This window comes from Prionailurus viverrinus, chromosome D4, assembly GCF_022837055.1.
Source record: "Prionailurus viverrinus isolate Anna chromosome D4, UM_Priviv_1.0, whole genome shotgun sequence".
Classification (NCBI taxonomy): domain Eukaryota; kingdom Metazoa; phylum Chordata; class Mammalia; order Carnivora; family Felidae; genus Prionailurus; species Prionailurus viverrinus.
In genome coordinates this window covers 2,927,597-2,952,500 of record NC_062573.1, presented here as the reverse complement: position 1 = coordinate 2,952,500, position 24,904 = coordinate 2,927,597, and the positions used below count along the sequence as shown (strand labels likewise).

The 24,904-nt window shown below is 38.6% G+C and overlaps 1 protein-coding gene across 7 annotated transcripts in view; it reads left to right on the top strand.

Annotated features, from left to right (window-relative positions):
- PBX3 (PBX homeobox 3) overlaps nucleotides 1–24,904 on the top strand; it is a 221,938-nt gene that overhangs the window by 161,183 nt on the left and 35,851 nt on the right. For all 7 annotated transcript variants that reach the window (XM_047830104.1, XM_047830098.1, XM_047830100.1 and 4 more), the window contains 3 exons: nucleotides 2,637–2,878; nucleotides 13,538–13,728; nucleotides 23,348–23,483. In XM_047830104.1, the coding sequence (XP_047686060.1) occupies nucleotides 2,637–2,878; nucleotides 13,538–13,728; nucleotides 23,348–23,483 (569 nt within the window). The remainder of the gene's footprint in view (nucleotides 1–2,636; nucleotides 2,879–13,537; nucleotides 13,729–23,347; nucleotides 23,484–24,904) is intronic.

Below are 24,904 nucleotides of genomic sequence, written 5' to 3'. Positions count from 1 at the left end.
ATAGAAATATTCAAATTAACAACAATTTTGGAAACTAGATATTAACTATTTAAAGATCCGTAATCATGACTTTGCTTAGTAGAGAAAGAAATTTGATTCACTTTTCCAACTATAGGTATGAAAATGACTTCAGTATTGATAAATAGCCTTCTCAATGTTGCCTAATTATACAGTGCTTTAGTACTTTTCATCCAAAGGAGTATGAACTTTTTGTTAGGAAATGATTTTTCTGATTAGATGTGATGCACATAATTTATAAAGTAAACGCAGAAGGATTGCATTCAAACATTTTTCCTGTATTTGAGGCAAACACTGAAGTGTTGATTTAGTTATGATTTTAGAAGAGATATTATTCATCACAAGGGGAAAATATTATACCAGCTAAAAATACATTCTTATAATTATTTTTATTTGTGTCCACTACTACTGACTTTAAGGATTGCTTCCTGTTGGTATAGTGGTATTAGGAATGCATATTAGGAATGTATAAAAGTGTCATGTCTTTTGCATTTCTTCCTGATGAATTTGCTTCTTCTGTCTCCCTAATAGTCTGCTTCCTTGTGTATTAAGTCACTGAACATGTTGTTTGCCACGCTTGTGCAGGGAAGTGTAATAATTTTGACTGTGGATGTTGATCTGCTATTAAAGAACCTCACCAAATATCCATAGGGAAAAGATCAATATGTTTATATACAAGGTGGAAAACTAGAAACCTGGAGGAATCTTGAGGGCAGATAAAAAAAAATCACCTTTTCTGGAGAAGCACCAGTATCTGTATAAATAGAAAAAAGAAACAATGAACACATGAAAGTGTGAGCAAACATTTAGTTTAAGAAGGAGAAACTTAGAAGCTGAGTCCAAATGTAAGACAAGACGTTGCTCAGTGAGTCCTCACTGCATGCCAGATGCACAAAACACTTGGTATGTGGAACTACAAGTGTGTCAAGGCCATGAGATTTTAACATCTAACAAAGTGAATTGGATGGAAAGAAAATCAAAGATGTTAAATTAAAAATACCAGTGTAACCAGTATTTGCCAGATCTGGAAGAAAGAGCAAATACACGTTTTTCTATTTTTGATTAGCAGCAATGTTGATACTGATTTTATCTTATTTAGAGAGTTATCTAACTTTCTGGTTCCCTAAATGAATTTATTGTCTTAGTATATTACAGTTTTCAAACCTTATTTATTTACCTCTGAACAGGCACCAGATATAATTTTAAATTATTGTGAGTTAGTTTTATTACCCAGTTGAAATTATTCTGAAGTATATTTTTAAATGAAAGTGACAGCTTTAAAGTGTTTTGGGGGAGGAAATTAAAGTTGTGTGTTTGAGTTAAGACAAGCAAGAGCTCTGTCATGCTGTGGGTGTAATTCAGGACATCTAGGAATGAAATCTGTTCTTAAAAGAATTGATGGTAGTTTTAGGTTAGCATATAAAATCACGGAGCTGGTGCTCAGCTGAGTACTTGGCAGCTTATAGATGTTACTGTCATGTAAGTTACACTAGACACAGAGTGTGCACCACTGTGGATAAACAACAACAGGCACAGAGGAAAAAGGCAGCATCCAAATGCCGACATGCAAGATGCCAACTCCCCTCCTCCCCCTTCCCCAAGATGCCTTGTAACTAAGTGTGGGGAACCTGCTTTTAAACAGATTTACAGAGGTTAATTGGGCTGGGATATTTTAGATTATGTTACACATTAATGAAAACGCTGATTTTGAGCTGTCATGACTCCAGTGCTTTTTATACCATGATAATTATTTTAAAACTTTGTCTTCTGTGTTGTTGAAAACATCTTGGCAGAAAGCCTGTGTGACCTGATTAAACCTATGAATTGTCAGCTGTGATCTATAGTTCTCAGATGAGGTTGCTGACTGGGCATCACTTAGGAAGTTCTTGATTTAAAAGCAAAATTACATGGAGACTACTGTGCCCAGCACTGGATTGCCATTTCAGTGGTACATTTTTAATACTATATTTAGGGTCCTGATTGCATAGATTGCTTAACAAATTCATTCACTAGTATATGTATATATTTTTTTCAATAATATATACTTTTAAAGCATAGCTAATTACTTCATAGCATATGAATTTCTCTTCTCCCCTTGAAATTATACAATGGAGACTCCCGTCTAATTCTGTTTATTTTCTAATTTTTGGATATAGTTTGTGAATGAATTATTCCATGGGATTTTTAGATTCTGTTCTTCCAATCATACAGGAAAAAAAAACCAGAATAACTACCTTTAGACGTGTTTGTTTGACATCCTTGGAATTATTTTTGTCCTCTCAAAATCCCAAAGTTTTTACCCCCTTCCCATTTTATGCTTAAAGCATCTAAATTTGGGAAGATTGACATTAGAATATTCTGAGCCGCAGTTACCTTTTTCCAGCAATCCAATCTAGGATAAATTGAGAGGGTGTAATATTAGGAAATCTGGGATGCATGTAAATATTCTCTCAAAGAATTTTCATACTCACGCTTATTGGTAAATGTGAACAAAGAAATTCTCAGCATGAATTGTAGTGCACTAATGTTGTTTGATCATTTTCTCAAATAAACAAAATACTCACACTATTTGTCCTATTTCTCGCTTCTTCTCTCTCTGTCTCTCTCTTTCCTTGAAGGTCTCAGCATCAGAGGAGCCCAGGAGGAGGACCCTCCCGACCCCCAGCTAATGAGACTGGACAATATGCTTTTGGCAGAAGGGGTTTCAGGTCCTGAGAAAGGTGGGGGATCGGCGGCAGCAGCTGCAGCCGCGGCAGCCTCTGGAGGTTCTTCAGATAACTCTATTGAACACTCAGATTACAGAGCCAAATTGACCCAGATCAGACAAATCTATCACACAGAACTGGAGAAATATGAACAGGTCAGCAGCCGCCACTCTCATAGTCCTGCACAAACCCTCTGTTGCTCTTCCATTAGACTGCACTAACCAATTCTGAGGGCTGTGAGGGGTAGGTGTTAACACGAAGAGCAAAATAAATAAGGTCAATGCAAAAACCCAAGTGAATTTCTGGATTCATGAAATGAAGTCCCTTTGAGATTTCGGAGGTGAAGCTGAACCTATTTTATCCCATTCACTTGTTTTCGTTTTACCCATTGCTCACATTCACGCACCCTTACTACCACACCTGCAACCATCCTTCCCCTCTAACCTCACCGCTTGGTGCCCTTCAAAGCTCGGGTAATTAACATTTACACACTGGCCTTGTTCATGAGTTTTAACAACTTTCAGAGGAAGCGCTGCACAGTGAACTCTTCCTCCTATGCTGTGAGCTCCAGATCCTCCTGGGAATTAATTCTTATGGATTGTGCCAGAATATAGGGGAGGGAGCTAACCGTCACAAAGCAAGCAGGCTCTGGCCTTTCTCTCTGAAGAGGAGACTCCCAGGATAATTCTAGGTAACCTCGGGCTGGGAATACTAGGCATTGTGTGCTAAATTCCTGATTAGAAAGAGAGTGTAGATTAAAAATGCTATTCTCAGCACTTACATTAACCATACTTCACTGAATCTAAGGCATCTTTGATTTTAAGTTGTGTCACTGTTTATGTACCACCAAGGAAAATAACGCTACCCAATTTAACTGTAACATGCCGTTGACTATAAAATGCTTCCAAACTTCAGAGATGTTAAAAGGTGGGAAAAAAGAAGTTAAGTCTTAGCTTCAATGAAATAAGGTAAAATGTTGATAGTTTGTTTTAAACATATTTTAGTTGTTAGTAAACCTGAAATCCTGTTTAGTTTGAAGACTTCTCACTAGCAGATAATAAAAAAAAAAAAAACCAAAAACCATTATTATAGGAAAAAAAATGTGTCCAAAAAGAAAGATAACATTATTAAGTTGAATCCTGTGAAATTGCCAAGTTTTTAGGTCAAAAACAGTATTGGCAGTTTTATAGAGCCCAACCTAGAATAAGACACTGCCTGGACATCCATCACCCAGATAAATAATGTCAGTATTTTGCCAACCTTATTTTGCCTATTACACACACACACACACACACACACACACACACACACACACCCCTACCTACCTACCTACCTACCTACCTACCTACCTACCTACCTTGTTCTGGTTTTGGTGGAGTGTTTTCAAGCAAGGCTTAGGCATCATACCATTTCATCCACAGACACTTCTCTGTACAGTCAGGCACTTCTTAAAGTCGGAACACTTTAGTAAGATGTGGGTCTCCTGGTCAGTTTTATTACTGATTTTTTTTCTGAGTTCCCTGCGTAGTTTCAGTAGTATATGTTATTTTTTTTCATTGTCTTCTCAAGTATTCTGGATGTGGTGGCATTAAGTAAATATAGGATTCTGTTCCAGAGGTGAGTGTGTTTTGAGGAAGGGTAGAAAATTTATGTAGCTTTATGTTAAAATATAATATAAATTAATATTATAAGATATGGGTTTGTTTTTTTTTCTGAATAGTACTTTCTGGGGTCTCAAACTGTATCTCTAGTCTCGTTGGTAGGAATTTTTGGTGGAAGATGTGCAAATAAGAATTTTGGAAAAATTATCTTGTGTGTGTATATGCAAAAAAATGGAGCTTTCTGATTTGACATATGAATAATTGAGAGTAAACAAAATAAGTCATGGTTGAAAAAGTTGCCCTGAGCATAAACAGAAGAAAATGATTCCAATTTGTAGCATAATCTTAATCGCATAACTTTGTTAAATACATCTATACATACTTACTAAATAAATACCACCAGTCACCTTGCGTGGAAAGATCTATATAGTATTAGGGACCAAATGGCCCGACTTTTTTGGCTCAGAAATTAAGGTGATTTCCTTACTGTCTCCTGCCATGGTTCTTCACATCAACTTCGTCTGTAGCCCTGCTAGAAGTTAGGTGAGGCTGTCATTAGTCACTGTCACCAGGGGGATTTCTTTGCTTTTGCTTTGAGAATACACACAAGTTCTTCATAAGTTAATCTATACTATGTGTATTTGGAATTTTTGGATTAAATATCATATTGGGAAATAATGAGTTTTAAAGTATAATGATGAATCTTATTTCCCAATATATTCAGTAACCTAATAAAAACCGTTTAAGTATATATTTCCTTGCTCATTTTCAACACTTTCGGAAGGAAAAATACAGACATGAAGTCGCTGCAGTATTATGAACAAATAAATAGATGGAGTGTGATGACTGGTTGGCTGAATAACAGAATTTAAGTTTACAGATTTTCTTCTGTAGGTTCTGAATTTTCAGTTCTAGAAATAACACAGCAGCATTTATTTCTCTTGAGTTGTCTTTGGGGCTGGATTTTATAGCTCTTCTGCCTGTAGTTCCTAAGTTACTAGATCAGTGAGTTTTAACAGAAGATAGTCAATTGTTTTTTTGTTTGTTTGTTTGCTTTTTACAAGTGTTTGGTATACAAGTTGTAGGCTTTATCTGGGATAGACCTCCTAGGGATATGCTTTGGAGCAACGAGGAGGGCTAAGCAGAACCAAGTGAGATGAGGGGATGGCATTTCCAAAATAGATGGCATTATCATTTCTATTTTATAGATGAGAAAATGAGACTCAAGTTAAATGATTTGTCCAATGGGTTAGTGTCCAAATCAGGTATTGAAATCAATTTCTGACAATATACCTTCCATTTCCATTGAATTATGCTTGCTACTTATATAGAATTGGAAAATAATTCAGTACATTCTGGTTGTTTCTCATTTGCCCATGTGGACTTGCATTTAGAATGGGATCAGAATACAGCTGGAAAAAACAACTATCTTAATCACTTTCCGGAAAGCATATTTTTTCTCCTAAAAGTGAACACAGGTATTCCGAGTGACAGAAGCCTATTAGTAAATAGGAAGAACATACATGTTAAGGCAGTGGATTCATCAGAAAATTGTGTTGAGTCTTTTACTGAGAGAAATAAACTACATTGGAATCTTAGAGCTATTCACTCTACTGTGTTTTGCAACGAAGCTGTAATGAAAATGTATCTGAAGCCTGTTTAGATTTAGATTGCCATAAAATTAACAAACACCACCACTGCAGTAAATTAAAGTACCTTATAAGCACAGCCACATTTACAAAGCTAAGCAGACGAGAGCTACACTTTGAGCAAAATTAAATCCAAGCCACAAGGCTCAGCTTTATGTGTGTGTTTTAGGAATGGTACGGTCTTTAAAATCCTGTCCTTTTTTCCCTCCAGAAAATATCCTTTGATCATATGTCTTCGTTACATAGGCTCAGATAAAATGATTTTTGATGATAACCATCTAAATTCACTTATACACACTTTTGAAATATTAGGCACAGAATATATAGTACAGTAAGGTTCTTGAATATTACTACCACCCAAAACGAAACGAAACTATTTTACTTTTCTCTTGTTGATCCTGACACCCAACAGGAATATATAATTTTCCAGAGTTTGCAGCTCCTGTCTTACAACACTTCGTTTGGGGTACATTGCTTCCCTCTTTGGCTATGAAAAAGAAAACAAACCGGTTGCTTCTTTGTCTTTTTGTTGATTAGCTACAAGTTTTGAAAAATGCTTTTACACTACCTTTCAAATATAGTCTTACAAGTAAGGGCCCAACTATTAGAATAAGTGAATTCCTAATGAACTTGAGCCTAGGGTCCTGGGAAGCCTGATTTTAAGAACTGAGGGTCTTCTGGCTTCCTCCACCTCTCTTCCAAAGGGAAATGGACACATGGTTTTTGCAAATGAAATTTGACTTAGACATTTGCTCTCAGTTAAAAAGAAAAAGATACATCATGCCCTGTGCCGCTCTCCCACTTTGCTTGTACCAGAAGAAATGCTTGTACACAGGCAATTCACTTCATAATTTACAGCTGCTATAATAGAGATGACATATTGAAAGCTATCTACTATAATTATATTGAAATACATTTTTGCTGAAGGCGAAAGTGTTGTAAGGGTCCCAACCCTCCCCGAGCATCTGGGAACCTGCTTCCCGAGTTCACAGATGTCTTTTGAATTCACCTCAAATCAGGTAAAGCACTGGAAGCAAGCATGTACACCAAATGTGCCCAAGACTAACCAGGTAATGTTTAGCTACTACAGGACTTTCAGACTGCAAGGACTTAATCGTGGGAGGAATGGAAATTGAGTGTGGAGCCTAAACCATGGTAAAAGCATGTCCTTGTGCTTTTCGAGGATCTCAACATTATGTGCTTACATTTGCTGGCAAAATCTCCTTTGCTTGTAAAGGAGTTTTATTTTTATCAGGTTAAAAAAAATACTGATGTTATTACATGAGAGATTGTGTAGCTTAAGAGGCCGGACAGACAAAAGGGTCCTATCTGATGGAAACTTTATATTTCATTTTCGAAAGCAAGGCTTTGTCACCGATTGCTCCAAGGGAAAGGTTTTACTTCTTGTCAGCTTTCATGCTGGGTCTTTTCCTTGGCTGGAAAGTGGGTTTGAATGTTCCCCTTTTTTCCCTCCGAGTTTCTGCATTATTAGCTCTATGTACCAAATGTCTCTATGACTATAAACTTGATTAATCAAATGATTTGTTTTAATATGTGAATACTCTTTTGTTTTCAGCTTCTGTCTGTATAATTCAGGAAGTGGGAAGGCCTCACTATATTAACTGTATTAGGTAATCAGAGTAGGGACTGCTTGCAGAATAGCTAACATATACAAAATATGAATTTCATAAAATTGCCATTTTCATTGTCAACAATAACTGCCATTTATTAAATATTAATTACGTCCTAGGCTCTGTGCAAAGACCTTAGCATGTATAATATAATCCTTATGAAACCCTTATGAGATAGGTCCCTAAATCATGTAATTAGGTAAGAAGTGTTGAGGTACAGTAGATATTTCATCTTTGTGGCTGCTCCTTACACATATTTGTCTCATTCCACTTGGATTAGGAAAAATCTTTAGGTGTTGACTTTTATCCAAAACAAGAAGAATTTGTTGATTTAATAAACATTCCATAAATACAAAATCTATGATATTGGACCAGAGTTACTTGCAAGGTTATAAAGACGTCTAGAAAATGGATGCATGCAAATTTGAGAGGCAATAACTTTTAATAGAGATTTATTCTCTTTGAAAAGTGGATTTTAGAATGGGGGTATCATGATCTGTTGACTACAGTCAGCTTCTCTAGATGGTTACAAAAGACCAATTCGGTTGTTAGATCTGATCACTTACCCATTTTAAAGCTTCCTCTAAAGTCAGTGCTTGCTCACTGTCTGATTTTATATTTTTACATTTGTTGATGTGAATTTACAGGCAAGAAAGGGATTGAGTCTTGAATTCACAACTGAAAAACACCGCCACAAAACTTTAACTCGGCACTCTGAAAACTTTGAGTGTAAATGAAATATGTATGGATATTGAAGAGACAGTTTTACTAGCCAATAAATATCATTAAAAACATTATCCAAATAGTTCAAATCCTTAACTGGTTTTGGGTTTTTAAGGAGAAGGGAACCAATGACAAGGAAAAAGGCTCATAATAAGAATTGATTGAAAATGTTTTTATCAGGCAGATCTTTTCATACTTTATGTTCAGTTAACTACGTTCTTGCAATGTGTGTTTTAAAACACAAGCAAAAATGCATCCTAGATAGTTTCAACATCTGGATTACAAGAAAAAGAGGCTTCTGCCATTGCTTTAGCTCAGAAAATTCAAGGAGTCAAAACTCTCGTTTCCTAAATATTCTAATTAACCAAGGTGTTACTACATTTGTATTGTGGACATTGACCAGAAATTTTTTTAACCGATAATTTCACCTGGAAAAATAATAAGGCAATGAAAAATTTCTCCAATGTCTATTTTAATACTCTAGTCTTGTAAGTGTGATTGAGGTTGTGATAAATGAGCATCCCACATTATAAACGGCATCGATGCTAGTATGTGGTTGGGTGGCCCTTCAAAACAACTCTGCAATCATTTGATCATTCTTACTGCATTTATCTGCTTAAAAAATGTATACCTTTTAAGGAATAGAAGATGAGGCAGTACTGTGCTCTGCTCTGAAACTGGTACAGATGATGCTGTAAATGAGGCTGTAATTTACTTTCAGTGGTATAAAGGAAAAAAATCACTTTGCCTAAAGTGTATGCATCTTTCTTAAGGGTGTACCCAGATTTTAATTATCTAAATGTAAATACTTAACGAATTTTACTTAGAGTAATGAGCTAAAGTGCACACTACATAAATGAGATGTTCTAATTAATCATGTATGAACTACTGGTTTAAAGAAAAGCTATGTGAATTCTGTGAATGTTGGGCTATTGCCAAATTGCTAATCAGCATTTGCATTCATAGATGAGTTCACTTAATAAGTTGTGAGACATTCAGCAAATGTTTTAGGAAATTATGAGTTTTTAGATGCAGAAACTTTTTGCTTTTAACCCTTTTTTTCCCTCACATGCTTCCTAGAAACCATAGGCAAACTTTCTTTCTGGAGAGATTAAAATGCAGCCAGAGAAAAACGTAAGAGAGCTTGCATCTCAGGGATCATTCACATAGGAGTTTTGAATTATTTATCAAGACGTACACCCTGTCAAAGATATATGTTACTATAATGTGCAAGCTAGGTTTTTAGGAATTTGCAATGTTCTGTGTGCAAATTACAAACGCTTCCATACTCCAGTGCAGCAGTACTCCAGCCTTTTGGTCTTAAGACCTAGACCTAGACTCTTAGAACTTATTGGAGACCCCCAAGAGCTTTTGTTTGGTGGATTATATCTGTCAACATTTATTATAATAGAAATTAAAACTCAGAAATATTAAAAGGATTCATTCATTCATCTTAAAATAGCAATAATGAATCATTATATGTTAACCTAAATACCATTTTTGTAAAAACCTGTTATTTTCCCAAAAGCCTCAGCATCTATTGAGAAGAATGACATTTTTTTTTATATTCTTGCAAACTCTTTGATGTTGGGCTCAATAGAAGTCACCTGGATCTTAAATGTGCTTCTGCAGTCAATCTGTTGTCATTGTGGTTGAAATAATACAAAGAACATCTGGATCTGGCCTCACACAAATATGTCATTGGAAAAGGCAGTAGTGGTAATAGCATTTTCAGATAGTTGTGGATTTTCTTCTTTGATACTACACCAAAACTCGGCAAGCCGTAATTTCTTAAAGGTTAGTTACAGTGCAGTCTGAACCCATATCAATGAACTCTTTGTACTCTGTTCCTTTCAAATCCATTGGTCTAATATGCACTTGGAATGCATCTTCTACCTATGAATATTTTTGTAACATCATACACTGATCATTTGGAAAGTATTGGTTCACTGAGTTACGTATATCTTCCAGTGTTGACACATTTCATTACATAATACCAAAATACGTTTATTAGTATCAACATCAAACTAATCAGAAAGTCCACTGAGAAACTGTTAAGCTAACAGTGGTGGATGCAAGTTTTCCAAAATTCTAATTTTCACTTGAAAGCTCAAATTCATTATGACAGACACTACTGTCAGCTCTTTACCTTTACGTGACAAGCACAGTTTGTTCATTTTTGAGGGCATCTGCCAGATACCCAAGTCTGAATAATCAGAATTTGTTGGTTTTGCTTTAAAAAAAATAAATGGTGTTCCATGAAAAAAGCAGCTGTAGCTCACAACTTCAACAATCACATAACTGCTTTTTCTCAAGGTAACTGTCTGTTGATATGCAGTAGAGTGCTTTTTGTTTGTTTCCCATTTTGTCACACAGAATATTAACGACCTAGTGAAGGGCTGGGATATAATAAGATGAATAATTTCTCTTGCTTCACCAAGGACATTCATAAATGAAACTTTCTCTTTGCGTGTGTTTGTGTGAATGCAGGGTGGTGAAGGATAAACAAAGAAGCATCAAAGATTACTTAGTATTTGGTTTCCCAAAGAGTTTTTCTTAGCACATTGGTCCCCAAGATGCTATAGAGCTGTGCTGTCCAGTACGGTTACCACTAGCCACGTGTAGATGTCGAGCACTTGAAATCTGGCTAGTATCAGTTGAGATGTGCTATAAATGTAAAATACATACCCGGTTAGAAAATGAACCAAAAGAGACAATGTAACATACGTCACTAACTGTGTTTCTTAAATATTGGTTATGTGTTGAAGTGTTCATAGTTTTCATATATTGGGTTAAATAAAATATATTTTTAAAATTAATTTCACCTGGTTCTTTTTATTTTTTTAATGTGGCTATGAGAGGTTTTTTTAAATTTTATATGTGGCTTGCGATATATTTCTTTTGGACAGCACTACTCTAGAGAAAAGAGGTTTTATAACCAAATTTATTTGGGAAAAGTTGGCTATACCATTCCCCCTTGAAGATTTATTGTGCACATTGCTGTGTTAGTATTGAGGAGTCTTGCAAAAAAAAAAAAAAAAGCTTAAAAAATTTTGCTTAACTCTGCATTTTCCAAATATACTATATTTTGGGACCATGTATTAACATTCTCTGGAACTAGCTATAGAAGTACATACTTTCTGGTCCCATCGTAGGGACATAGTTCTAGTCTAATTTTCTTCATTTTATTGGTAACAAAACTGAGGGGTAGAGTTTGTCAAGTTATATCATTTTGAAATTATATGAACATCTCTTTAGAGAAAGCACAAGAAAAAATAAGTACATATATTTCTTGTCAGGATGACCACTTGTTTTCAGTTTGGCCTAAGATAGATAAAGTAATATAATGGGGGACAGTCTTAAGTCTTATATTGGTTTCCTTAAAGATAGAACTTCTGGTTTTAGAGCTACACAGTTCCTTGACATTTTACTATGTCGTAACCTAGGACAATAGTTCGTAGCCTTGTTTAGTTATAAACTGGCTAAGAATCTGAAAACAAAACTCCACAGTTGTCCCTTCAGGTATTACACAGGCACACACAACTTGGATAAGATTTCAGGGACTCCTAGACATTCTAAACTTATCCATGGACTCCAAGTTAAGAATCCCTCACATATAGTTCAGGGACAATGTATTTACAGATATTAATCAACATTACTCTCAAATCGTAATACGGCTGACCAATCAATAGATGTTTATTAGATGCCCACTGTGTACAATGCATAATTCTACACTCCAAAGAATCCCATAAGTGTAACATGCTCACTTAAATTGCTTAAGACCTAAGATATACCCCCCCAAAATCCTTTCATTGATAAGCAAGACTCATTTTACTTCGCCTTAGAAATATTTATAGAAAAGCTCCCTAAAAGCTTAGAGTAACTGAAACACCCAGTGAACTTACTTGAAAGGTTAGTTCTCTAATGAGCAGTTAGAAAAACCATCATGTGCTATATGTGAGCCATGTTCAGGGTATCTATAGGGAAGTGGACATTATTATAGCTTCAAACTGTGTCTTGCGGTGATCAATGATTGTTCTGTCTGCTCGCCCTACCAGGGGCATCTGTACCGTAAGATGCAGAATCTCCCGTCATGCCTTTTTAATGAAAATGCCAGAAGATGTTCTTTTTATTCAAGGGTGTAAACTGATGCTTTATTTACCAAAGCAGTACTAGATTTCAGCGTGGGCCCCGTTACTTGGTTTTATAGGTCTAGAAGAATATAGGTGAACTGAAAGAAGGGCTGAGGATTGTTCACTTAGAAGCTCGAGACCCAGCTCTGATCCTCTTTTCCTGCTGCACGTCCCCTGAAGAGTTGAGCTGCTTTACCCGTCTTCCACGGATGGCCCATATCTATGGATAAGGCCGACACCATAGCTAAATTTTACTGGGACATTGGCATGCTTGACGTCCAAGGCCCTTTACATGCCAGGATGGATCTGAATCCCCTCTTCTTCTCTACATACTCTCTCTCATCCTCTGAACTTGCTGCATATTATTTCCGTGGTTTTTCTTGTGCCTCACATTCTTCCTAGTTTCCATCTTTATCCACTTTTCAAAAATCCTACCTATTCTTTAAAGCCCAAATGTCACTGTGCCATGAAGCCTGATGTGATCTCTGCCTCCACAGGAGGACACTCCTTCCTTGGAACTTAGGAAACACTTATTCACATCTTCCTGTGACACTTTGGAAAGACCGCCTTGTTTGAGAATTTTTTATATATTTATTTTATCATAGTAAAGGCCGGGTCCACATCTTGCTCCTTTCTCTATACCTGAAGAGCATCGGGAAGAGTTTGCACTCCATAGTCCTTCTGTAAACATTTGTTGAATAAATGTGGAACCCCAGAGAAGATAAGAGGTGCTTAGTATTGACTATAAACATATATTCCTACTTATCCATAGGAGTTGGTAGAGCATATCCTCCAGTGGGAAAACCTCATTTTGGAACTGGGAAAAGGGTGAGGGGAAGGACAGTTGAGTGCGATATGCCTCCTTTGCATGTCCAGGCCATTCGTAGTTTCAGAATTCTTTGCTGCCCCATCTAACTACCGCTGCCATTTGACAAGTGTCTTAGTTTTCATTTTACCCTACCCACTGCATAACACCACTGGCAATTGCAAATGAGGTGGAAATTTAGATGTTAATGTTTGGGTGTGATAATCTAAAATACCAGATTCCTAAGGAGTGACTTTTTTTCCCCTTTACAGGCATGTAATGAATTCACTACACATGTGATGAACCTTCTCCGAGAGCAGAGTAGAACACGTCCCATTTCCCCAAAAGAAATTGAAAGAATGGTGGGCATCATCCATCGAAAATTTAGTTCCATTCAGATGCAGCTCAAACAAAGCACTTGTGAAGCAGTTATGATTTTAAGATCAAGGTTCCTTGATGCCAGGTATGTGAGGCCACAAATCTGTTGCATGGCTCTTCCCCCCTCCTCCCCCTTCACTCCTTGTATATTATTTTCTGTAAAACTGGCCAGTTGGTCTTAGATTCGTCTTTAATTTGGGTGTAAGAGCTCTTCTCTACAATAGATAGCTAATATCACCTCATAGTGCCTGCACTGTCAAGGTTCCTCTTGTTTGGGGGTGGACCTATTAGCTACCAGTTTGGTGACTCAGGAAACAGGATTTAGTGCTGCTACTAATGACTTAGGAAGATGGAGCCTATAATTCTGATGCTACAAAGTATTTTTAAGGATAATTTTCAGTATGTGTAACTCTGTACTTTAACAAAGGCTTGTGGTCTAAGAATTTCTTGATGTTACATTACCTGTGCACATTATAAGAAAATATTTGGAAATACTAGTGTCCCCAAGAAGGAAGTGGTGTTGTAGTTCATAGCAATTACCACAAAACTCCGCCTATCGTTGTTCCAAATCAAGGAAGAAAGCCTGTCAGTTTCTCCTGTAGGGATAATAATTTCCGTTTTATCTGAAACGTTCACCGAGTTTTGCAGGAGTTAATCAATTGTATATGGTGTGTTGGACCTACTGGGTGACATAACTGAATTGTCACGTTCCTGCTACATGCTGCCTCAGCAGGGATGCCTCTTGGGCATTGCTAAAGCTTGTGATCGGCCTTCAGCTTTGGAAAGGAGTTTCTGATTTGTTTTGCTTTCTCTCCCTTGCAATCTGACAGAGGTGGTAATTATCATCCACATTTTGCAACATTGAAGAAAATAAGTTAGCTTCTCAACTGGAAAACAGGTTGTGGAAGGGTGTTCACGCCAGAGCTCTGCCTTAGGGCCCAACAAAGAAACACATGCCACCAACTATACTACTGTTCTAGTTAAGGAAAGCCCCAGATCATTTCCACTTCCTTCTTCTTCCGTACTGAATTAGTCACCAGTTTTCAGCCTTTCTCACATTAGCTCACTCTTCCTGCCCACACACCGCTCAATCCTTGCCTACCATTTTGTACCTGGACCAGCGCGGTCCTCTCCTGTGCCTCCCTGTCTCCAGCCTCAATCCCTTTCTCACCCCTCTTCCACACCCCGTTTCTGTTTCTGCAGCATCTCTGTGATGCCTTAAAAATCACAAGTAGCTTTTCCATGCTGGATAACTCACACGCGACTTAATCTAGCACTTAAGGCCTAATGTGACCTGTTCTCACCTGATTACTTTCTTGTTAAGATTCTTTAAAGTTTTGTGTTTTTTCCCTATTTGAAAAATCCCAAGCTCAGTACGGAAAATTGGAAAACCTATAGGATAGAAAGCTGAAAGATAAAAGACAACCGCATTTTTGCTACCTAAAGAAAAAAATTCACTGTAAATCCTTTAATACGTTTCCTTCTGGTTTGGGGGCTTTTAAAAAATGTTTTTGTGATGGTACAATATGCATAATTTGGTTTGCTTTTTAAAAAATTTACCCGGACTAAATAAAACATTTGTATAAAGTATAAGCTATATCTGAGCTTTCAGCAAATTGTAATCTTTTTGCTGGTGGAGGGTCTTGCCTCAATGTTGATGGCTCCTGACTGGTCAGAGTGATGGTTGCTGAAGGCTGGGGTGGCTGTGGCAATTTCTTAAGACAACAATGAAGTTTGCTGCACGATTGACTCTTCACAGACAATTTCTCTGTAGCATGTGATACTGTTTGATAGCATTTTACTCACAGTACAGCTGCTTTTAAAATTGGAGTCAGTCTTCTCAAACCCTGCTGATTGATCAATTAAGTTTATATAAAATTCTAAATTCTTGGGTGCCTGGGTGGCTCAGTTGGTTGAGCATCGACCTTGATTTCAGCTCAGGTCATGATCCCTGGTCATGGAATCAAGCTCTGCATCAGATTCTCTGCTGAGCACGGAGCCTGCTTAAGATTCTCTCTCCCTCTGCCCCTACCCCTATTCACTCTCGCTCTCCTCTGAATTAGAAAATAAAATAGTCTAAATCCTTTGTTGTCATTTCAACCATCTTCACAGCTTCTTCACCAAGAGTAGATTCCTTCTCAAGAAATCACTTTCTGTGCTCATCCATAAGAAGCAACTCCTCATCCATTCAAGTTTTCTCGTGAGTTGGCAGCAACTCAGCCCCATCTCTAGGCTCCACATTTAATTCTAGTTCTCTTACTGTTTCCACCACATCTGCAGTGATTTCCTCCACTAAAAAATCATGAGGGCTGGAATCAACTTCCCTTAAATTCCTGTTAATGTTGATGTTTTGATCTGTTCCCATGCATCACAAATGTTCATAATGGCCTCAGAATGGTGAATCCTTTCCAGAAAGTTTTCAAGTTACTTTGTCCAGATACATCAGAGGAATCACCATCTATGGCCACTGTATCTTTACAAAGTGTATTTCTTTTTTTTTTTTTTTTTTTTTTGACATTTATTTATTTTTGAGAGACAGAGAGCATGAGCAGGGGAGGGGCAGAGAGAGAGGGAGACACAGAATCAGAAGCAGGCTCCAGACTCTGAGCTGTCAGCACAGAGCCCAGTGCAGGGCTCGAACCCATGAACTGTGAGATCGTGACCTGAGCTGAAGTCGGAAACAACCTACGGAGCCACCCAGGCACTCCTACAAAATGTATTTCTTAAGCAATAAGACTTGAAAGTCAGAATTGCTCCTTGATCCATGGGCTGCAAAATGGATATTATGTTAGTTGGCGTGAAAACATAATCTCATTGTCCATGTCCATCAGAGCTCTTGGGTAACCGGGTGCATTGTCAATGAGCAGTAATATTTTGAAAGCAATATTTTTTTCCCTGAGCAGTAGGTCTTAACAGTGGGCTTAAGATAGTCAATAAACCATGTTGTAAACAGGGGTGCTGTCAGCCAGGTTTTGTTGTTCCACTGATAGAGCACAGGCAGAGTAGATTCAGCATAATGCTTAGGGGCCCTACAATTTTCGGAATGGTCAATGAGCACTGACCTCACCTTAAAGTCACCAGCTGCATTAGCCCTAACAAGAGAGCCACAGCCTGTCCTTTAAAGCTTTGAAGCCAGGATTGACTTCTCCTCTCTAGCTATGAAAGTCCTAGATGGCATCTTCTTCTAATAGAAGGCTGTTTGGCCTACATTGAAAATCTGGTGTTTAGTGGAGTCCCCTTCATTAACTATCTTAGCCAGTTCTTCCAGTTAACCTGCTGCAGCTTCTATATCAGCACTTGCCGCTTCAACTTGCACTTTTCTGTGATAAAGATGGCTTCTTTCCTTAAACCTCACCAGCCAACGCCTACTAGCTTCAGACTTTTCTTCTGCGGCTCCCTCACCTCTCTTAGCCTTCACAGAATTGAAAAGAGTTAGAGCTTTGTTCTAAGTTAGAATTTGGCTTCAGAGCATATGTTCTGGCCTGTTTGCGCTTCCATTCAGACCGCTAAAACTTTTTCCATCAACAATTTGGCTGTTTTCACTTTCTTACCATTCATGTGTTCACTGGAAGACCACATTCAGTTTTCTTCCAGAACTTTTCCTTTTGGGGAGCCTGGGTGGCTCCATCGGTTGGGTGTCTGACTCTTGATTTGGGCTCAGGTCGCTATCCTAGGGTTGTGGGATTGAGCCCCACAATGGGCTCTGCACTGGGCCTGGAGCCTGCTTGAGATTCTCATTCTCTCTTTTTCCCTCTCTCTGTCTCTTTCTCTCTCTGTGCCTCTGCCTCTCTCCCTGGCTCATGCTGTCTCTCCCAAAATAAAATTAAAAAAAAATTTTTTTAATAAAAAACCCCCAACTTATCCTTTGCATTCACAACTTGGTTGACTGGCTCCAGAAGCCTGGGTTTTGGCTATCTTACTAAGCTTAATAAAGACATGCCTTCCTCACTGAGCTCAGTCATTTCTACCTTTTGATTTCAAGTGAGAGACATGTACTTTTCACTCCTTGTACTTGGATACTTAGAGACCATCGTAGGGTTACTCATTGACCTAATGCCATATTGTTGTGTCTCTGGGAATAGGGAGGCCTGACAAGATGGAGAGAGTCGGGGGAAAGAGGAGTCCAAACACCCACAACATTTATTAAGTTTGCTGTCTTAGATGGGTGTGCTTCTTGGTACCCAATAACAGTCACAGTAGTAACATCGAAGATCACTGATCACAGATCACCATAACAACTATAATAATAAGATAAGAGTTTGAAATATCGCAAGAATTCTCAAAATCTGACACGGGGACACCAAATGAGCAAAAACACTTGGAAAAATGGCTCCGACAGATTTGCTCAATGCAGGGCTGCCACAAACCTTCACTTTGTTAAAATTGCAGTATGCCTGTGTGCTATACAATTCTATTCAATTATGCAGTGAGATGTAACAGGGTAAGTGCTGTGAAGAAAATAAAGCGATATAAGGGAAGAGAAAATGATGGAAAGAGGATACTATTTTAAACAGATGTTTTTTAAGTTTATTTATTTATTTTGAGAGAGAGAGAACATGCATGCATGAGTAGGGGAGGAGCAGAGGGAGAGAGAGAATCCCGAGCAGGCTCCATGCTGTCAGCACAGAACCTGATGCGGGGCTCAAACTCATGAACCACAAGATCATGACCTGAGCCGAAACCAAGAGTTGGAGGCTTAGCCAACTGAGCCACCCAAGCACCCATAATCAGATTTTTTTTTTTCAAAAATTTTTGATGTTTTTTAATTTGAGACAGAGAGAGACAGAGCATGAGCAGAGGAGGGGCAGAGAGAGAGGGAGACACAGACTCTGAAGCAGGCTCCAGGCCCTGGGCTGTCAGCACAGAGCCCAACGTGGGGCTTGAACTCACAGACCGTGAGATCATGACCTAAGCTGAAGTCAGACATTTAACCGACTGAGCCACCCAGGCACCCACATAATCAGATTTTTATGGAAACTAGTGTTTCAGTGAAAATCTTTATGCATTGAAACTTTTTGATCTTTCGGGTTATTTCCTAAGGATTAATTCTCAGAAATGGAATTATTAGATCAAAGTTTGAACATTTTTAGTGCTCTCATTATATCATTGAATTGTTCTTTCCTGTGTTTAATCCAAAATGAAATCCCTCTTGGTCTTACCTGTTTCCTCTGACTAGAACCACTTATCCTGCCACCATCCCATCTCCCTCCCTCCCCCTCCCCAACCCTCATCCCTGGCCTTCCACAGTAAACCCTGTTCTCCCAACCCTATCCCCAACTTGGTCACCAGTAATCTGTCATCTGTGAGGGTGTCCAGCATGGAGCCTGGAGTGGAGCACGCACTTGTGTTTGTTGATTTAGTGAGACTTTGCTTATCCTTCCAGGCCCAGCCAAAATGCTCCCTTTTTCGGAAGCTCACTGGAATCACTGGACTCGTTCTTGCCTTCTCTTCAACCCTGATAGTACACTTTTACAATTCTCTAGACCAAACTTCATTCAGACTGCCTTTCTTACAGCTTTTCAGGAACATTTCTCTTCCCGAGTAAGCCACATTGTCATTGAAAGCAACCGCCAACTCTTGAACATTCACACTCCCCACTATATTCCAGCAAGCAAAAGGTAATTTATTGACCAACCAGATGAATGCATGTTTCCACGTAATACTTCTTAATAGCTCAAATCAAAGAGCTGAGGTAGTGTCAGAAAACAAGAAACGTTTCGAAACTATTTTTCAAGTTTTGAATATTTTAATAAAAAATATTATGTAACAGATATTTAAAAGTACTTCCTTCAGAAAAGAATCCTTCCTTACAATTGCTATCCTTATTTCTACTGAGACTTTCCCATTCTCGTTAACATGTGTGTTTTTCTTTCCTTTTTTTTTTTTTTTAAACATAACCACATTCATAATGTATACACCTAAATGATTTATTTCTCCTCCAAGAAGAGGAAGGGTGTTAACAAGCCAGGGTGAGCAGAGGTGGAATAGGAAGGTGGCAGAGCTTGGAGCAGAGCCCCTTCTCCCGCAGAGGCTGCTGTTAGTGCTGTTGTGATGCTGATGGGACACAGCCCTGGGACCCAGTCCCCAGGGCACACTGGCCTCAGGCGCAGCCATTTAGAGTATGCCAAACCCTGGGGGGAATGAAATTTAGGGGGATGCTTAATGGGCATTTCCTACAGAATGTTTTCCTAAAAAACAAAGTATAACAGCAAGTCCTTCAGTGTTAATGCCTTCAAGTGAATGCAGGCGCTGCTTTTCGGTTCCATGTGTTCTTCTGGTGTCTTTTACAAGCTCCTGCACTGGGGAGGCCAGGCTTTCCCACTCTAGGCAAACATGCTCTTTCAGATCATAGGATTTCCTTGCTCACTGTGGCTTTTCATAGAGCCACACTCACATTGTCCTGGTAATTGGACAAGCCGAAGTGTGTACCAGTGCAAACCTTTCAGGAATAAATTTGCCTCGGCCCTCGGCTCTTCTGGTAGAAGGTGCTCTAGTAATTTGGACACAGCCAGTGTCCCTGGGGTGAGGGATTCTGCTGTGCCCAGAGAGTTGTTCTCCAAGGTTTTTCATTGTTTGGTAAAATCATTCCCAGGCACAGTCGACAAATGAGCCAAGCTTATCTTCACTTTCCCAGGTATCTTCCTGCTCATTCCTCCCTTCATTTCCCAAAGAAATGCCCTTGTGTCATCCCCTCCAGTGTAGCCTCGGTCTTGCTGCTGGACTCCATGTTTTATTTATTATTGTCATTGTTATTATTATTATTGTTATCATCGTGATCTAATTGGCTTTATTCAACCATTCAGGAACTGAGCAGCATCCCATCTCACAAGGAAGGGCCCTCTGGACTCCATGTTGTAGACTTAGAGTCACAGATTCACATGCTTATGTATAATGGAATCGAGTGCAGTGGCTGGATGAGGGACAGTGAGGATTAGAACAGATGAGTGCCTATCTGAGGGCACAGCCATCACTTAGAATAAGCCTGTGGCTGGCTTCTGAGAAGGTGGGACCCATGTGACTGATCTTCCAAATTTTCATAAGAAGCCAGAAACTTAGATTTTCATGAGTAGGTCATTATTGTATGGTCTCAACAAATATGATCTGTGAGCCAGATAATCATCTATAGATTTGACAGTTTCAAGATCTATTCTAGACCTTTTCCACCCTACTCACCCACACACCTACTGGCAGAAGGTGCCTCTTCAAAGTGCCCCCATGTGAAAGGAATGCATGGCTGTTGCAAAAGTCCCACCTGCTGTTCTTGGAGTATTTCTCTCCCTTCCCTTCCTTTCCTTCCTTCTCTGTCTTTCCTCACCACCTCCCCCTTTTAATTCATCATCACATCCTTTTAATCGCTAAATAGATCTTGAATCTCTTCTTCCTCCTTCAGGAAACGACCAACGGTTCAAGCTTCCAAAATATATTGAAATTAGGAAATTTCAGGACTCATAACCTGAGATGTTTCGATCAGGCCTAGATTTCTTCCTCCTTTGACTCTCCCTTAATGTGGAGACATAGATCACATACTTAACCTGCCATGTTAGTGACATCATTTTAACTAGGAGAATCTCATAGGGTCTACACATTTTACAACTGCCTACTGACTCTTTCCTGAGTATAGGATAGCACAAGTGAGAAGATCATTATGATTATTTGGAAGACAGTGTTAAGAAAATTATTTGGAGAAAGTATTTTCTAGTTACTGGAGGATCTAATTTATTTAAAAAGATTTCTTTAAAGTCTATTTACTATGGAGAAAGAGACACACACACACAGAATCTGAACTAGGCTCCAGGCTCTGTGCTGTCAGCACAGAGCCCGATGTAGGGCTCGAACCCACGAACCATGAAATCATGACCTGAGCCAAAGTCGGACATGTAACCAACTGAGCCACCCAGGCACTCCGCTGTAGGATCTAATTAAAATTTTGTTTTTAACATTTATTCATTTATAAGAGACAGAGAGAGATAGAGCATGAGTGGGGGAGGGCAAAGAGAGAGGGAGACACAGCATCTAAGCAGACTCCAGGCTCCAAGCTGTCAGCACAGAGCCCAACGCAGGGCTCAAACCCACGAATCGTGAGATCATGATCCGAGCCGAAGTCAGATGCTTAACCAACTGAGCCACCTGGGTGCCCCTGGAGGATCTAACTTAAAATGAAGTCTGACAAATGCTAATTTTCAGGCTTGAATTCTTTAAAATCATAATAACAAGACCCAAATATAAATAACATTTTTGCTATTTGGAATAAATTGTTAATAAATATTTGATCTTCTAACTGTGTCACCACCTTCCCAGTAAAAACAGCAAAAAAAAAAAAAAAAAAAAATCCTCCCCTCCTCTTTTCCCTTGTGACCAAATCATGCCTTAATCCAGGCAGTTGCTTGAGTAGAAAAATCTAGAAAGCCTTAATGTATTTTTTTTCTTTACCTTCCTTCTCTGTCTTCTCCACCCACTGCCCCCATCCAATCCATCACCAAGTCCTGCTGCTTTTACCTTTCAGATAGATCTTGAATCCTTTTTATTTCCATTACTCTCACCCTATGCCAAGTTCCCATCATCCTTCAGTTTGATCATTGCACATGTTCCCTTGAATATCTACATTTTCTGGGTGCCTAGGTGGCTCAGTCAGTTAAATATCTACATTTCCTTTCATGCCCTCCTCCAACTAGTCTCTGCAGTCAGAATAATGTTTTTAAAACATAAAACTTAAAGCCAGGGCACCTGGATGGCTCAGTTGGTTAAGTGTCTGACTCTTGATTTCGGCTCAGGTGATGATCTCACAGTCTGTTGGCTCAAGCCCCACTTAGTGTTAATAGCACAGAGCCTGCTTGGGATTCTCTCTCCCTCTCTTTCTCTACCCCTCCCCCACTTGCTCTCAAAATAAATAAAAATAAAAACTTTAAAAAAAAAACCCATAAAACTTAAAGCCTTTAATACCTTTCCGTTGCACTTAAAATAAAATCCAAAAGTTCTTAGGGGGTCCACAAAGCCTATATAATCTGGCACCTGCCCATCCTTCCATACTCAACTCACACGTTCCCTGAGTTTTACTGTGTTTCAGTCTCCTCTACCCCTTTGGAATTCCCAAGTTTGTTTCTGTTTCAAGACCACTTTCTCTGCTCGTTCCTCTTCCCATCTACTCTTTGACTAACTCCTACACATTTTCCAGGTCTCAGGTTAAATGTCACTCCTTCAAGGAAACCTCTCTGGACTCTGTAATCTATGTGAGATTTCCCTCTTAGACGCTTTCATTATCCCATACTTTTCCTTCATAGTTTGTGATAATTCATAATTTGTAATCATTTCCATGACACATGTTTAATGGCTTTCTTCCCCCTAACTTTCTACTCTCTCCCTGAACCCTCCGATCTCCTTTAAGCTCTCTGGTAGACCTTACCTGCTTTGTTTCAACTGGATCTTCCCTGAGGACCTATAACACATTAGATCCTTGTCGCATAATTTAAAGAATAGAGATAATTGTGCTTCACATTCTTGTATTTTTAGTGATCCTACATCTTAACACGAGTTGGACGGTGCTTTGGAGGATGCCAAGAGCGTAATTGCAGTATTGGTGTGATAAATCAGACCCTAAGAATGTTTAAAAACATAGAAATCTAATCTTTTTGTATGATCCTAATCAATATATCCCTCCTTGGTTAAGACCGATTATAACTGTAATTCTCTTTTGCTTCTTGTCATAGACGAAAAAGGCGTAACTTCAGTAAACAGGCCACCGAAATCTTGAATGAATATTTTTACTCACACCTCAGTAACCCCTACCCCAGTGAAGAAGCCAAAGAGGAGCTGGCCAAGAAATGCAGCATCACAGTGTCACAGGTGAGAGGGCTCCAAGGGTCTGTCTCGCTTCCCTATGAATCTAGAAACCCTATTCTTTCTTCCCGGTATCACCGAATTTCAGATCCACGTGTTCCGGTGTGAAAGCAGATAAAAAGAAAATAGAGATATTTCCATGTTTTTATGCAAGCTTTTAAAGCTTCGGTGATGTGTTGTTTTTTTTGTTTTTTCGTTTTTTTAATCTAAGTGGTGAGGAATCAAGATAATCAGCCACCACCCCAGTGTAAATCTTCTATAGAGAGGACATAAACATGCCATGGGGAGAGACACGGTTTATACTTAAGTGACTCTTCAGTAAATGGCATACGGTCCTGCTTTCCCTGATTTAGATGACTGACCTAAGCTTCTACCAGTGAGAAACCAATTTATTTGTTGCCGAAAGGAAATTTAATATAACTCTTTGGTGAAAGCTTTGAGGAATTCACTAAGTCTTTTCTTGGTAACCATGCTATGATATTTGGTTCCCAAGGATTTCTTTGCTTCCTTGTTATTCATTAAACAGAAGAATTAAGTTTATACCCGTCTTTGTTTCGTTTTTAATGTTTATTTGTAATAAATTGTGGCCCTGAAATTAGCTGTCATCATCTAACAAAAATACATTTAGTTTGAGGCAGATAGACTGGTATTTGATTGAGGACTGGAGACAAATAAATAAACAACTGTACCTCCTTAAACAAATAAGTATGTTTTACTGGCATTAACTCTAAAATATAATTTTATTTTAGTACTCGTACTGTTGTTTATACACGGACATCAAAATAGCATTTCTTTATAGCACGGAAATGTAGTAATTACCAACCAGCTGTTGCAATGGAACTTAAGGAAAAGCTGACCCTTGGCAGAAATTTTGGTGTTTCCTATTGATCATAGGACACAAGCATTTTAAGGTAGTTTCTAAGTTAATATTCCTGCTGTACATCTGAAGTCCAAGATATTAGAGATCCCCTTCAGATTCCAGTGAAAGTTTTATATCAGTATTTTAAGTCATTGTTATTTAAGGGATTAAAGTCTGGGCTTGAGATGGTTTCCAGCTTCTGTTTTGGCATTACTTTTCACAGAACCTCTAGAACAATCATAGATTCATAATTAAGCTATCATTTAAGAGTTATTGTCATTCTCTTACGGAATAGTGTTTGTCCTGATTCGTCTTGCTGAGTTTGAAATGGCCTATAATTGATTTGAGTTACCAACTTATGAGGACATCTCTAAAACATTCCTATCTGGGTTGTGTAGTGCTCACTGCCACTTGAACTATTAAGGGAACAGTATAATATGCTGGGTCAGACAGAGAAGATGAAATTAAGCGGGTGTTTTTCTGGTGTGTGCATTTTCCCTGAACATTAGTGAGAGGATCAGACTCATGCTAAACACCAGTGGATGACGCCAAGTCCGGTTTTCCGCCT